Source organism: Maylandia zebra, linkage group LG1 (assembly GCF_041146795.1).
Source record: "Maylandia zebra isolate NMK-2024a linkage group LG1, Mzebra_GT3a, whole genome shotgun sequence".
In the NCBI taxonomy this organism is placed as follows: domain Eukaryota; kingdom Metazoa; phylum Chordata; class Actinopteri; order Cichliformes; family Cichlidae; genus Maylandia; species Maylandia zebra.
In genome coordinates this window covers 7,693,999-7,710,176 of record NC_135167.1, presented here as the reverse complement: position 1 = coordinate 7,710,176, position 16,178 = coordinate 7,693,999, and the positions used below count along the sequence as shown (strand labels likewise).

General features: G+C 39.7%; 1 protein-coding gene across 2 annotated transcripts in view; it reads right to left on the bottom strand.

Annotated features, from left to right (window-relative positions):
- Positions 1-15,890, bottom strand: part of igf1rb (insulin-like growth factor 1b receptor) — a 62,981-nt gene extending 47,091 nt beyond the window's left edge. Inside the window, exons 1-3 of one of the 2 annotated variants that reach the window (XM_012920511.2) lie at positions 15,809-15,854; positions 14,916-15,050; positions 5,605-6,171 (exon numbers count right to left, since the gene is read on the bottom strand). In XM_012920511.2, the coding sequence (XP_012775965.1) occupies positions 5,605-6,171; positions 14,916-15,006 (658 nt within the window). In that variant the 5' untranslated portion in view covers positions 15,007-15,050; positions 15,809-15,854. Of the gene's footprint in view, positions 1-5,604; positions 6,172-14,915 lie in introns of both variants that reach the window. The other variant, XM_004539747.2, reaches the window with a different exon arrangement.
- Between the last annotated feature and the right edge of the window lie 288 nt (positions 15,891-16,178).

The following is a 16,178-nucleotide window of genomic DNA, read 5'->3' as shown; positions in this document are numbered from 1 at the left end:
GGAACAGACAACAGGTGGAAATTATAGGCAATTAGCAAGACATCCCCAATAAAAGAGTGGTTCTGCAGGTGGTGACCACAGACCACTTCTCAGTACCTATGCTTTCTGGCTGATGTTTTGTTCACTTTTAAATGCTGGCGGTGATTTCACTCTAGTGGTAGCATGAGACGGAGTCTACAACCCACACAAGTGGCTCAGGTAGTGCAGCTGATCCAGGATGGCACATCAATGCGAGCTGTGGCAAGAAGGTTTGCCGTGTCTGTCAGCGTAGTGTCCAGAGCATGGAGGCGCTACCAGGAGACAGGCCAGTGCATCAGGAGATGTGGAGGAGACTGTAGGAGGGCAACAACCCAGCAGCAGTACTGCTACCTCCACCTTTGTGCAAAGAGGAACAGGAGCAGCACTGCCAGAGCCTTCTCAAATGACCACCAACAGGCCAAAAATGTGCATGTGTCTGCTCAAACGGTCAGAAACAGACTCCATGAGAGTGGCCTGAGGGCCCGACGTCCACAGGTGGGGGGCTGTGCTTACAGCCCAACACCGTGCAGGACGTTTGGCATTTGCCAGAGAACGCCAAGATTGGCAACTTCGCCACTGGCGCCCTGCGCTCTTCACAAATGAAAGCAGGTTCAAACTGAGCACATATGACAGACGTGACAGAGTCTGGAGACACCGTGGAGAACGTTCTGCTGCCTGCAACAACCTCCAGCATAATCGGTTTGGCAGTGGGTCCGTAATGGTGTTGGGTGGCATTCCTTTGAGGGGTTGCACAGCCCTCCATGTGCTCGCCAGAGGTAGCCTGACTGACCGAGATGAGATCCTCAGACCCCTTATGCTGGTGCAGTTGGCCCTGGGTTCCTCCTAATGCAAGACAATGCTATACCTCATGTGGCTGGGGTGTGTCAGCAGTTCCTGCAAGACGAAGGCATTGATGCTATGGACTGGCCCATCCGTTCCCCAGACCTGAATCCCAGACGGATTCCGCAAAAAGACGTAAACACAAAGCGCGGACCCGACGCATCAGAATCTGTGAGCTGTCGGCGTTCTCACCCAACGGCACGTACACAGGCACGCTGCCGGTGCTGAAAGCCAACAGCTCACAGATTCTGAAGCTGCAGGTTTTGTCACTCTCCAACCAAAACTGACTGAACCAGCACCAAAAGAAGATCAAAACTACGCTTCACATAAACATCGTCATGAATTCCCTCTTACTTTTGCTGCTTTGCTTCCACCGCAATAAAAATCACAATTCCTGCACAGCTCTGTCTCTCTTTTTCTCTCAGTGTATTTCAAGAACAGTTTCCCATCTCAAATCTCCGTTTTCTATATTATTTGCTTACTTATTAACCACCAGTGTACCGTTGTTCACAGCACTGTCGGCCGCTCTTTTCTTTTCTTTTCTTCTCTTTTTTTAAATGACTTCCAACAAGAAAGCCTAATTTCTGCTGTTCAATACCAAAGAAATTTAAACTTTTTTAAAAATTACGCCAAATTGCAAAATGCTTAGCTGCGTCTCTAATAAAACCTCTGTAACTTTGTTCTGCTTCACTTCAGCACCATCATGTAATGTTCATGTGTTGATTCTTTGTTTTCTTCTGTTTTTGTTCTACTGGAAAAATATTTTTAAGGTTATCTACTATATAAAGCCAGGCCAGGAAAATCTCCTTCATGTTTTTCTGTGTTTTATCCTCAGTTACTTTGGCACAAAGGCATCTGCTATGATGCTTACACCTCTGATTAGGTCTCACAACTGTCAGTACTGATAAATGATCAGAATTATAATATTTCTAACTGTCTGAGTCAAAACTGAATCTAATCGAATCGTGTATCGAATCGAATCTGGACCTTTTGAATCAAATTGATTCTAGAAATCAGTGATGATACCCACTCCTACTTTAATTACTTTATGCATCACAACTTTTAATGAAATATAATTTACTTAGTTTTAAGAGTTTCAATCATTTGTGTTTTGTTAAATTAGTCTTCAAGTGTATAAATAGGCTGGTCCCAGAGTGTCTTAATAGATACATCCAAAGACAAGATAGTAATCACATTACTATAATAGGGCTGTTCGATATAATGATATATATCGGATGACGATATAAAAACATCTATCGTTTCATTTTACGCCATCGTTTGTTTTGTGGTGTCGCAAAATAAACTGTTTACGGCAATATTTTTTTCATCGTTTCGATGGTCACTGTAGTGGCTATATTAATTTCTTAAAGTTCTCTCTTTCTCGTATATTTAATATAACCACACTACGGACGGACAAGCGCCTGTTTTTATGCGTTGTCGTTAGTGTGTCCGCTTGTTTATTTACCACATAAACCTTTCACAATAAAGCGCAAGATCCTTTTTTGATTTTGATTTGATTTTTGATTTGATTTTGATTTGATTTGATTGATTAGCATTCAAATTCAAATCTCAGTGAAAACAGTGAAAAAAACAAAACAAAACAAAAAAAAAACAGTGAAAACAGAACAAAAATCTACCATAAAGAAAGAAAGCATGAGACAAGGCTAATCAAAAGGTATTGGCTGAAGCATTTGCTTATTACGCCAACCCTTTTCACAAAATATCTTTTTGTATGCAGCTCCTGTACACAGGGCTTGAAGAAAATAATAAAACAAAGCAAAAACCAAACAAACAAACAAACAAAAAAAAAAGAAAAAAAAAAAACTTTCCACCTTAGATAAGTAACTACATCAAAGCAAAAGAATCAAGAGGTTATTTTTTTTTCTCCTTTTTGCTCTTTTCATTCTTGATTTATATATTTTTCTATTACTCTATTTTTAAACATGTTTTTAAACAAGGAAAATGAACTACACCTTTTTAAATCACTGTCATAACTATTCCACAGGTTAACTCCTCTAACAGAAACACATCTCTGCTTTATATTTGTCCTTATCTTGTTTTTTTTTAAAGAAATCTGTTCCCCTTAAGTCATATTGACTCTCTCTGACTTTGAACAGCTTCTGAGTACTGGGGCAAAGCAAGTTATTTTGTGCTTTATACATTATCTGTGCCATTTTATATTCAACTAAATCATAACATTTCAGGGTATTCAGATTAATAAACAAAATGTTAGTTGGTTCTATATAGTTTGATTGGTTTATAATTCTTATAGCTTTTTTTTGTAACTTGAAAATAGGAAGAGTGTTCGTTTTATATGCATTACCCCATATCTCCAGACAGTAAGTCATCCTGTTGAGACTTTTCAAAATAAACTGAATCACGTGAAAGAGCAGATTATTTACGGATGAGAAGCAAAAAAAGAGCCGTCAGGTGCTAAAAAATAAACCTTAGACTCAAACGTTACAACAGACTTTTCCCTAATAAATACTTACAAAGAAAACAGCGGCCGTTAAAACTTAAGTCTAAAAATGTATGGTTTCATACAGCGTTAAAAAACTCGACTCCAGGTACACGACGCCCAGCTGGAAACACTTCACGCAAGTCGAGCTGCCCGAGATTCACAGAATTTACAGAAAATGTTAAATTTTTGTGATTTATATCATTATCGGGACGATAGATGCCTTATATCGGGATATGAAATTTTGGTCATATCGCACAGCCCTATACCATATAATATAATAGCAAAATGTCATATCGCAGATCTAAATTTGGACAACATTTTCCATAAAGGCAGCCCAACAAGGGACAATGGTTGGAAATTAGCAATAGCCATAAACTTTTGTGCAGTACATCAGTTTCATGTTTTATACTTTGACTATGTTAAACTGTACGGTCCCTTTTAAATAAAGAATTATTACTATTATTATTATTGTTATTATTATTTGTCTGATCTTTTCCAGCTCTTGCAGGGTCTCCCTCTTAGTTATCTGTGAATCTCTTTGTCCTCCATTGATATATCACCTAAAGACACCACATGTACCAGGTTACAAAACTTAAGTGGTGTAAGACAAGCTGAAGAGACCACAAAGTGCCTGCCAGCAGTTGAAATGTCACTTTAGGCATGTGCCGTTGGGCAGCGACAGTGAGCATTATGTGCAGGCAGCTCCAGAGTGTCCCTCCTTTAGTGGCTGGAGAAATGTGCGCTGCAGCTGGTGACGATAGCTCCTTCAACTAGAGAGGTTGGAGAACTGGTTCATGTGCCTGACCAGAACAAAGACTACCGCTGCAGTTTAAAGCACTGGACTTATTGATGCAACAAAACAAACATGGCATTGTTGAATGTGCGCAGACTTGATGTATAAAATATTACCCAGTGCCATTGTTCATCAGTGAACCTAATCTACTGTCCTTCATTTTCCTCTGCCCCTTGAAAAACAATATTACTATCTCCGAGTGAAGACAGAAAGATGGCCTTTTATCGGAAGAAACCTTATTGTTTCTGTACAGCGCGACACTTGATCTCCTCGCTGACTGTGCAACTGGTATACTAAGACAAAAAAGTTGCTGACTTCATGAAGCAGCAGGTGGGGCGGCACATGGCCTTCCTGCAAGACACAACTTTAGACAGATTGCTTGTGGTAAATTTTCTAGGTCATCGTTCATAAAGTACTGAATGATAAAATTATCTTGTACTTTCTCCTTGTGTCTAATGCAAGAAAAGGAAAAGTCTCTAGACAAAGACTGTCCATTTCTCAAGAGGAATGACAAACAGTAAGCATTATTCACATCCACCTAACACCTCCTCCATCCACATCCATCCATCCGACACATCCTCCTCCAGCTCAGTTCACCTTCTGATTTCTTTCCCATCATGCCCACACGCTGTCAATCCAACAACTCACGAAGCAGGCCATGCGTAGATGTGCTTGTCAGAGATATCTGCATATGTAATTTACCTGTTTATGTGTCTATATCTCTGTATGTGCTGCGAATGCATTTGATGATCATTACCGTGTGTGCGCGCGCATGTATACAGGCGTGCTTATAGTCCAAGCGAGCCCAGCGACAGTTCTATGTCACAAGGCAGAAAACATCAACATGCTGAGTCTGCAGCAAGGCGCCAGTCACCAGGGAAACAATTCAGACAGACAGACACACACGCACACAGTCAGCCAAAACACATCGTCTGAAAAGCACCAGCAAAACAAGTCATCTAAAACGCTGCAGTCATAAACACAAAATTAAAGGCCGCCTTCGCACTCATCGTAACCGGAGCTGTTTAATTAAGCTCTGTAACATTTACTCCTTCACCTAGTGTTTTCATTTTTTAAGGCAGGTGAGAACTACTGGACCATACAAAACATCTGACTGCGATATGTGAGCTACCGTTTCTTTTTGGAAACATTTAAAACATATTTTTCTAAACAAGCAAGTATACATTAGCATTAGACAGACTAGTAGTTCCTAAACCTTACACAACAAAACCATGGGCTGAGCCAAAAATGATGCCACTGTTGAGCTCTGCAGATAAACATCTGGGAAATTGTAATGCAAAGATCTGCAGACAAGTTAATCTTGCATAAAAACATCCTCCCAGCTTTCCTCCTTCCTTGCGTCAAAATACAATAAAGCAGTTAAACAGACAGGTTGGTAAATTCAAATCTACACTAATCAGACCAAAGGCTGCCCGGATGATATTTACATTTTAAATCCCTGATAAGTTTTTGTCTGTAACACTTTCCTTACCTTTTTGGCAATGATTGGAGTTCCAGCAACGGTAGTTATAATTGTTGTTGAACATGGTCTTGCTGCACTGGGGGTTGTTCTCCATGATACCTGGGCAAACATCACTGCACTCCTTCGACTGCTTGTTTCCAGCAATGTAATTGTTGAATTCTGCATCCATGATGAGGGACCAGTCGATGGAGTCCAGGTAACAGAGCTCAGGGTTTTTCTCAATACGGATGGCTCCACGGGTGATGTTCCTCAGGTTGTACAGGCCGATGTCCTTCAGGCTGGTCATCTCAAAAATCACCAGGGCGTAGTTGTAGAAGAGGTTACGACCATGAATGACAGTGAGGTTGGGAAAGAGCGTGCTCAGACTGTCCAGGCCGGATACCCGGAATAGCAGCAGGTAGTCTGTGATCATGGTCAGCTTGGGGAAGCTGAGGGAGCGGAAGACTTCCTGGTTGTTGATGTTGTTGTTTTTGTCACCAATGAGGAGGATCTGCAAGTAGCCCTCCACCACTGTGCAGTTCTCCAGACGCCTGAATTCAGTGATGTCATTGCCAATATCAATGTTGGGTCCACAGACTGCAGGGGAGGAGAAAAAACAGAAACAAAAAAAACCCAAAATAAAACATAGGTCAGTATCAGTTACATCGAAAAGTAATAAATATGTAACACCTCAGGTATTTCACTGCTATATAATACAGCTGCTCAACTGCAGCAAAAGGTATGATCCCAGTATTTTTCATTATTTATTATTTTACCATCATGCCAATGACAAAATTGTGAAAAATATGAATCTTATTGCAGGGAATTTCCTTGAATGTTAAATATAAATCAAATGAAAAACATGAGTGAGGTGGTTGTCCCAGTCTGAAGAAAATTTTTGACCATGAAAACATCTCTTAGTAATCAGAGCAGCTGAGCCATCTAGAGAAAAACGGAACTTCAACAACCTTTAAGTCTTTCCATAACTTAACCTACAGAAACATTGCGAGTTTTGCGTCTTTAAATAGATATAGTTGACCAGGTCAAAACTAAACTGGGAGTGACTCAAAAAGGCACTGCTGAGAGATGCAAAGAGGTCCATCTGATTATAACAAGATAGAAAATGAGGTTTGTGTCAGAATTAATGCAAAAGAAAAAAAAAAGCAACTTTTATCCCAGCTTCTTCTTTTTTTTTTTAAGAATATTTAGCAGAAGCCACAATTGCAACTAAAGCTGTATTGTGTCCTTTAATTTAAAGTTCTGGTCAGGAATCAGAACAATTTCGTCTTTACAATCGCATTCTCGGCTAAATCCAAACGGTCCTGCCTGATCTTTAGAAGCTAGACAACAAAACCTTGTTTAAAAATGATGGAGAATTCATAACTCATGGACCCACCCTTAGCAATAAATAGCTGTTAAGAATATCAGTGGTTTCCAGCTCTGCAATAGCGATACCTAAAGGTTTATCCAGTACATTTTTTAAATATTGACAGTACATTTGAGCCGTGCTGTTGCTGACAGAGTGTGTTGCTGACAGAGTGTGTTTGCCTTGCAGCTCTCATTTCAATGGCAACTTAACATGGTGTGACAAAGTAAACACTTGAGTCACGTTCGATCCAAGCTTAGGTTAACAGTGCAATAAAGTTTTGATTGCACAGCGTTGAGGCTGTTGTTACACTTGCAGCCATTTATTACAACCACAGTATTTCGTTTCGCTGTATGTTTTTATCAACCCTTCGTAACGCATCAACATCAAAGGGTTAGAAACTATTCGACTATCAAAGACATCGTACATAAAACATGTACACCGTGTCAGTTGATCAAATACATTATGTGATAAAATAACTTGTCAAACAAAGGACATAATTAATGATGACAAGGTTTTACAAGTACTGTAGTAACATAACTCTTCATGAAACAAGAGTCTGGAACTACGTGAGGTGAAGCTGTGCTTCAGACCAACAGAATCATGATGACAATGCCAAAAACCTGTATTTAGCAGTTATAATGTTTATGACTTTCAAGATTTTTTAATCAGCTGCAAAAACATGTCATTTCCATCTGCAACACTATGTGTTGCACAGTGGACTTTGTATTTTGTACTATGACTTTACCTTGTCTGTGAATGTGCATTCACGGTGTACGGATTTTATAATCCATAATTTTGTAATGGTGTTCCTTCTTGGCCAGCTGTACCTTGACCAACAGATTTTAATCTCAAGAGAATTCCTTGTTTAATAAAAGTGAAATGAAATAAAATAAAACCTAAAGTAGCAAGAAATTACTACAAAAAGGCACTTTTGAATACTTTTATAGGCATTTATTGCCACTTTTGATGCTTCCTGAGATGAGATGTGACAGTCTGTGGAAACCTTTGGTCAACATGTGTGTGTTGAGTATGTTGTGCAAGGTACATCTAGAAACTTGAAGATTGAGTTCAAGGATGATGTGGTCCTACCCATGAGTACATGAAGTAGGGCGCTAGAAGTAGGTGAGCCAAGGTGGTGAAGTTAGTGTGACTAATGACAAACTGGGCATCCTTTGTACTTCTGTTCTGTTCTTTTTCTTGGCAATCATCTGGGTATACAATGCCCCTTTCCCACTATACACACAGTCTTTTTTTATTTAAATGCATTGATATCTTTCCATATAAGGTTTATTTATCTAGATATTTTTATATTTTATGTGAAGGCAATAGAAGGACTAATCGATGTCAGTGTGATGTACAACTGTCTCTCAAACTCCTTGTGAGACCTGCACATTTTCCACACAAGCTGAAGATGACAACTAACCAACAACTCATTCAAGAGCAGCTGAAAGCAACGACCTTAAGCAACTGTTAATTACCCTTCCTCAGGTGCACCTATAGAAACCTTTCACAACTTCTAGATACATCTTGGTGACCCAAACATTCTGTCATCTGAACAAAACGGGGAGTGAGCATGGAACTTGTAGGAAAAAGTTAGGAGATAAGAGTAACAGGTTATATCCTCTGAGGGCACACTGACAATAATGGCAATCCATCCAGTGATCAGTTTCCTTCACCACTGTCTTCTGGGTCACCCCATTTTTTACCTAATTTGTGTGTCCTTGTTTAATTTCAGTGCGGTGTCACAGCATTTAATGCATTTTGGACTCATATGTGTCCTTACAAGTTTCTCAAGTAGTTTCACCTTGTGTATGTGAGAGGGGAGAGGGATAAAGTAGAGCACACAGAGCTGTAGTGCATAAGAGAATAGTGCAAGTTCCCCTTAGCTTGTTAGCCTTTAACAAAAGTTTCCCCAACAAGTGTCATTTAGCTCTAAAACAAAGATGGACCCCTAATGCCTCTAACCCCCTAAAGCCGTGATCCATGTCTCGCCCTTTAGTATTCACTACATAAACTAAGATGTAGTGAACTACATTAAAAGTATTATAACTATTAGAAGTATTTGCCAAGGTCAGAAGTGAAATGTTAGGGCTTTTGATCAAAGCACAGACAACAAAGGACAGCTGCCAGCCCCTCTGATGAGAACTAATTGCAAAAACATGCATTTATGTACTTTTATGTTCAGTGTAAAAATAGATTTGTTCACATTTGTTTTCTTTTTAACCTCTTGAGAAGTATTTTATTTACTGAGGCAGTCAGTGGGCTGATTCTTTTTAGACAAAGACAACCTCTAAACCAAACAAACTACAAAGTGAAGGATTTAAAAGGAGGCACTGTGCTGGAATCTATGTGGAATAAAACCGAACCAGCATGAGGCATAGTTTGGCAAAACAGGTGATGATCGGTAGACTGATTTTGCCTTTCCAACTTTTCCTCTCACTTTAGGTGTGCACAATACTTTGCCTCAAGCCCCACAGCACCCACAGAAACGCGGAGGCCATTATCACACATCACTGTGAGGAGGATTTAGACTTCAAAAAGCTGGAGGGCACTGAGTCATGGAAAACTCACACCAACCAGCTAACAGGTTGTCACACTGCTACTTACTTTACTGCTGGTCTATAAAGTTTTACTGTACGAAAGCAACACTGAGAGGGGGAGATCGTACATTCCCAGAAAAAGAACTATTGTTTTCTGAGTTAATACATTTTGTGGTTAAACATTAGGTCTGGTGCTACTTAAGACTAGAAAGGAGAGTTTTGTGTTGTTCTGTTTTTTTAAATCTACCATAAAAGCAAAGGTATGGCTATAACAAATGCATTGTTTCATTTTAAACATCCCTTCAGTTTTCTAACAAATCATGTTTTATGTATGATTATCATAAAGAGTAGACAGACGGTGCGCTACAAAGTGATACTGAATAAATAACCCCAGCAAATGGCTCTCTGCAAAATGTCACAGGATCAGTTACAGACAGTACCGCCGATACCAAAATATAGAACTCTACAAAAAACATATGTGGTGTTTCTTCGCTCCTATTGAGGTGGAACAAAGTTTAATTTCAAAAAGAACACTATGAACCTTTCTGCTGGCAGAATGTCTTCCCAAACCACTCAATGCAGTTTAGTGGCATAGAATAATGTAATATTGGCAACACTGCAATAGCACAGTGTTCCAGGTTTTACTCTGACAATAACTAATCATTTACCTTTGAATGAGGACATTTATTTAAAGTTGAAATCACCCAAAATTGAAAAACTTTGCAATGAAACCAGATCCAAGAAAATCTGGATTTTTAATTCCTCAACTGAACAAATGCTCAGAGGTCATTAAAATCATTGTATGACACCATCACAATGCAAACTGCAGGCAAGTGATAAAATCAGAGCAAGAGCGTTACTTCCCTCCAACTGTAAGCCAACTACTTGTTGATAAAGATGGGTAATATTCCTGCTAATCTTTAAAAAAAAAAGTACTTTTCACTTTGGATTATTAAGCTTTCCAAAATATGTTGGAAAATATATTAGTGACAATGTCATCCTACGTGATGTTTACAAAAGACTAGTCAATACAAGGGTACAAGTGAAACCAACATCTCCTGGATACAAACCATGAGCTACACACGGAGCTGGAGGTTTCTGTGAACTAAAATAAATACCTGAACTGAATATGATTTTTTAGTTCTGTTTCAGTTCGTTTGAGTAGCTGGCTTCCTTTTTATTGTTTGAAAATGTTTCAGTTGTAGTTCAGCTTTTCATCAGTTTCAATGTTAATTTTTACAATCCCTATTTTAAGCTCTTATCTATCACAGTCATGATGATTGGTCCACATATAAGGCAAAGAGTCTGCATTTCATATTTTCAGCCATTTGATGAATACAAATTTATTAAAGCTTATGTAAATTAAACCCCACTTCAAAAATTATAATGAGCTGAGGTCAAAACCTCCTTTTTAATGCAGGAAAAATCTGTGGTGGTTTACTGCACATGCACACATGACTGGTCAATGTACAGTACCGGTAAAGGCACCAACCCTGTTAACTTATTTGACGGACATATACCATCTATGACAATCTGATAGATATTCTTTTTAATTTAAGTTTAGAAACTATTTTCTTTATCTTCCAGTTTTAGTGGAAACACTGTGCTTCCCTTAGTGTGTAGAGTTTAAGACCTCTCTAGGCAGGGCTTGAGGGCCCTTGGTGTGATTTAGAGCAGGAAGCGTGCTGCATGATCGTTATGTCTTTCTCTGTAATCTACTTGTCAGCAGGCTTCAGTGAGCCGCATACCTGCTAATACACTTCCAACACCCAGGACTGTAAAAAGACACACTGCCTGGTGACGTTACATCACCACAGGCGGCCTCATCAGTTCACCCTCTGTGGCCTCACTGCAGCACCAGCAAAGCCATCTTTCATGGGAACTGCTCCCATCCCGCTTGTGAAAAACAAAAGCTCGTGATCAAAATGTATGTTGTGCGCATCGGCTAAGTGAAAATACCAATAGCAGGTGTAGCAGCTTAATAACTCCCCCTCCCTCTCCTTCCACACTGACAGATTTTAAACAGCTGAGTACACAAGCCTATCTCTGCAGCTCTGATGAGCTTCCAGATCACATATTTACTTTTGATAACCTTTTCCGAGCCGCCTGCAGCATCCAGACTGTCCACAGACAATCAGAGGAAATCCACTAGAAGCTCCATGAGACAAGAAATAGGAAGCAATACAGGCCTCTGAGCTGGTGCTTCAAACGCTGCCACTAGACTGCAGCAAGTCTGTTTACTCCTCGTTTCCGTCCCGTTAGTGACAGACTGCCTGAGGGGCAAGCGTAGTCATAAATACTTTTCCACATGAGAGGCAAGGTGAGAAGAAACGTGATGGAAAGCTTTAAGAAAGAGATCACCGGTGACAGATAAAACTTGTTTGGGGTAATGTGAAAGCTCCGTCTGCAGCAGGACTTAATCAGAGCGGTTTGCTACCAATTAAGATTAAGGTGTTGCAAAGGTATGTCAAGCTTAAAATCTGAGTTTTACGTATATTATTTTATTTCGTTTTTATGGCTCTCTTTTTACCTGGTTAGTAACTAATGCCTAGCACATAGCCTTGTTCAGAGTTCTGGTTTAACATCAGCTGAAAGCACCACCTTTTCACCCTTACTTTTAATCTTTAGCATGCTCTAAGTGTGATACAGACAATCTATTCTGTTCATTCAAAGAATACATTATATGCAACCTTTTGAGCTGTGTCTAATTATTATCACATAAAGAAGCACTGCAGAAAAGGTACAGCCGTGCAACCTGACATGCACCTGACAAATGCCAACAATGACTCTGACTGGTTACAGCGTAGGGTTAGCAGAAGATTCCAGTTACATCATAAGTTACGATGCAAGTTACAGCATAAGTTCCAACTTCTGGTTACATTGTCAGACTGTCGGTGCTTTGTATGTTTGTTTGTTTTTTATTTATTTGCATTTCTTTCTACTCTGCTTTCATCCTCTTTCCTGTTCAAACCCACTTTTCAATCATCACCTGTCTCATCTACCTGTCATCACCGTCAGGCTGCGTGCTTTTGTTTTATGCACAACTTCGTGCAAGCACACCATATCCAAAATCCTTCATATTGCAAAAGCCAAACACCTAAGCAAAGGCAGTAACCTGAAATCCACTTCAGACCTGACTGTCATTTAACTGGATCAATTTTAAAGTTTGAGTGCTAATCTGCAGCTTTGTCATTAGACATTAAAATCCAGAACCCAGAGCCCTCTGAATGTAAAAATACATATATTCATGCATGAATTCACAAGATTTATGATTGCGCTCTTCCTAATGTCGGATCTGCCTCTGATTTATTTAAATATCCCACTGCTGAGTTTTTTTATTACCTTTTTCTCTTAGAATTTCTGATTGGCTTAAATGACTGAACAAGACATCGAACGCACCTTCTTTATGTGAACATGCACAGAGTTTGAAGTAGGAGGTTTAGGGTAACCAAAAACGTTATACCTGTTATCTCCAACTGGGTTTTTAGATTCTGTCAAACTAGCTAACACAAAGAAAGCCCTGCTATGCAGAACTTGCTTCATAGTACACCCTTCATGCCAGATGAACTTCAGTGCCAACTGATACTGTAAATCAGTAAAAAGGCTCAAAGTTAAGCCACACAAGGAATCTTTACACAGCTCCACACCAGAGTAAGAATAAATGCAGGACTTCGATGGGAGAACCTCTCTGCAGCTCTCAGGTTTGTCCTGTAACCAAAACCCCATAACACACAGTTCACAAGCTCCTCAGTCTTTCCAATCAACAGAACTTGGTCTGTGTTGCTTGTGAATGTACTTTGGCTTGTTCTATTTTAAAACCCAGACCCTGGTTAAAAACCCACCTAACCCAGCCCTCCCCAGCACGTCACCATGAATGGGATGAATCGGGAAGCCCAGTTTACAGTTTAGCTGGAAACATGGAAACGTTTCAGATGGCAACACATAAAAAAGAAATGTAGGAATATAAATTTATAGACAATTTAACTGCATCAGATTAAAAGGTTTACAAGCTGACAGAAGTCGTAAGGTTTATGTGCTCAACCGAGTTTTATTTATTGCGAAAAATCCATGCAGTCTGATTAGCGCTCCTTAAAGTGCTATCAACTTTTCATTAAAAAATATATTATAATAAAAAAAGACCCCACAATATTCTAATATTCTTATCTGTGGCCTCTTGTCGCTCAAATGATTTGTGTCTGGTATTCATGAAAGCATTTCCAAGGTCAAGGTATCCCCAGGTTTGTTTGACAAAGGAGAATAAATGACTGTACAGCGAGAGGGGAAAAAACAAAAAACCTGCATTAGTTTCACTCAGCCCCGAGGGAACATTACTAAAAATTACAACCTATATTGTGAATAACATGCACACAAAACATTGCCTAACTGAATGTAAGGGCCGTGTTTAACCAAGTCAGTTTCAGGTGGACGCCGTTTTCCTGGAAAACTTGAAACGTTAACGAAATATAATATGTTTACAGGAAATAAATGCTTGGGTGTGCTTCTTCTTTTTATCCTCTAAATGTGATATATGATAAGCTATATAAAAGGTGAGATCTTGTTTGTTTTTCTTACCTGAATGTGAAAATATTATTTCTCAATTTTAGAGTCAAACTAAACTAAAAATTACATTTTAAAATTCCTAACATTCCACTTGTTTGATGGGGTTTTATATTGGCATACCTCCACTTTGTTTGTTCTGATTCATCATGCTATGAGTCACAGCGATGTATTTAAAAACAAACTAAATGAATAGTCATAACGCTGACTCATGTTTGTGATGTAGTTAGAAACGCCAAGTAAAATATTAAAACGATCTATTATAGTCACACCAAAAAAAAAAGTTTTCACCAAGAGTTAAAATTATATTTCCTTTTGTCTCATAAAAATATGTCAAGGTGTAAAGCGCAAATTCCATGCAATAAGATAAGTGTCAGATAGAACAAGATAAAGTTTAGTTATTCCAAAGTTGGAAAATTGCCTCTAAAATAAATTCGACATAACAAACTAGCCTACATATGTAGAAAGCCCCCAAAAATCTCTCAGTGACTTAAAAGCCCATTTAAAGCCCAAATAAATACAACAACTTAAGATAAATAAATATATACACCGCAAATTTAATGTAGAAAAGTAAATCATGATCTATTAGACCGAAATAATGCAAAACTATAGTGAAACCATAAGTGACATTCCATATTTTTTTCGTTTCTAGTAACAACACACCTGTTTTTCACTTTAAATGCATAAAAATAATGTGCAAATAGCGGAAATAACACTCTGCTTACACAGTGCAGTATTACATGTGCGATATTTACAGTAAAACACTGTTTTTCGGGTTAACAAAAATGACCCTTTTCCTCGTGTTTGAACACTAACGAAGCATGGAAAAACACAGTTTGCCCGTGTGTGTAGTAGCGTAGAGAGGCATTACTTACTTTCTGCGGTGGCGGGCCGTAGGCAGGACGAAAGACCCAGCATCAGACCCCAAAACAAGGTCAAGCGGCTCCTTTCCTTTCGAGACCTCATCCCCGAATGAGTGAATCACACTTTAAATCCAGTAAATAAATATGCTGTGGGAAGGAAACGTGGGGAAAACCCAGTCAGAGTTATCAAAACGCCTTTTAAGCTCCAGCCAGCACCTTTTAGCTGTTAGCCGGCTAATGGAGCTAATAGCTACTACAAACAGGCTAGCAGGATTGCACTCTCACGTTTCCTAACGGGAGTCCAGTCGTGCTCCAAAAAAAATAAAATTAAAAAAGCATATATAGAGAGCGATATCACCGATTTAGTCCCGAGGTCAGAAAATATGTATTCATAGTTATTCTTCTCTTGGATAGCGCCGCACTGGAGAATATAAGACCACTGTATCTAAACTAGCGGCGGGGATTCCTCTGTAATCCGCATCTTCACACTCCATATCTGGAGGAAAAACCGTTCACCGTCCCGCTGCTGTTGCTGGAGGATCCTCAGGAGGCAGAAAACGGGTCAAACCTCCCCTAAAATTGGGATGGACCGAGATGGACTGGGGGATACAGTAACATATTCCACTTGTACAGTGCCCCGTTAAGTAAACGGCACGGCGTTTGTTTCGAAATATCCAGGATAAAATCTGGCTTCAGACCGCAGCCTCCTTCTTCTCCTCCTCCTCCTCCTCAGCCGCTCATCATGCACACACGCACCGCGTTGTTGTGGTAATTCACCTTCATACCAGCGGGCTAAAATGAATATTTGAGCTTTTTGCTGCGGTTGAGGTCAAAATCTTTGGTTTTCTAACGCCCTCGGTCGATAGATAAGTGAGCGGTTCGCGCAGTTACATGGAATAACTCACAGGTACGCACACACACACAGTCTCCTTCGGTCAGTCTGCAGTCTGCCGTGTTAGCCGTAAACACGGCGCCATGCGTACAGATCGTATATGCATCGTGTGATGAATCACTCCGCCTCGGTGAAAGAGGGCGTCGCTCTTACTGCAGCTTTGCCACCATGGAGAGCAGTTACCATAGTGACTGCTGTGGCGCTCATTGGGAGAAATCCTCAGTTTTTAACAGTTTCGAGCATCTTTGGTCGAATTAAGCGTAAAACTACATACACTGCACACCCTATCGGATTATTTTAAGTGCATAATATCCACACAAGGCGTGTTCGTTACGCTATCATTCTCATCAAACACGGCAGCATGGATATAGCATGGGAATAGC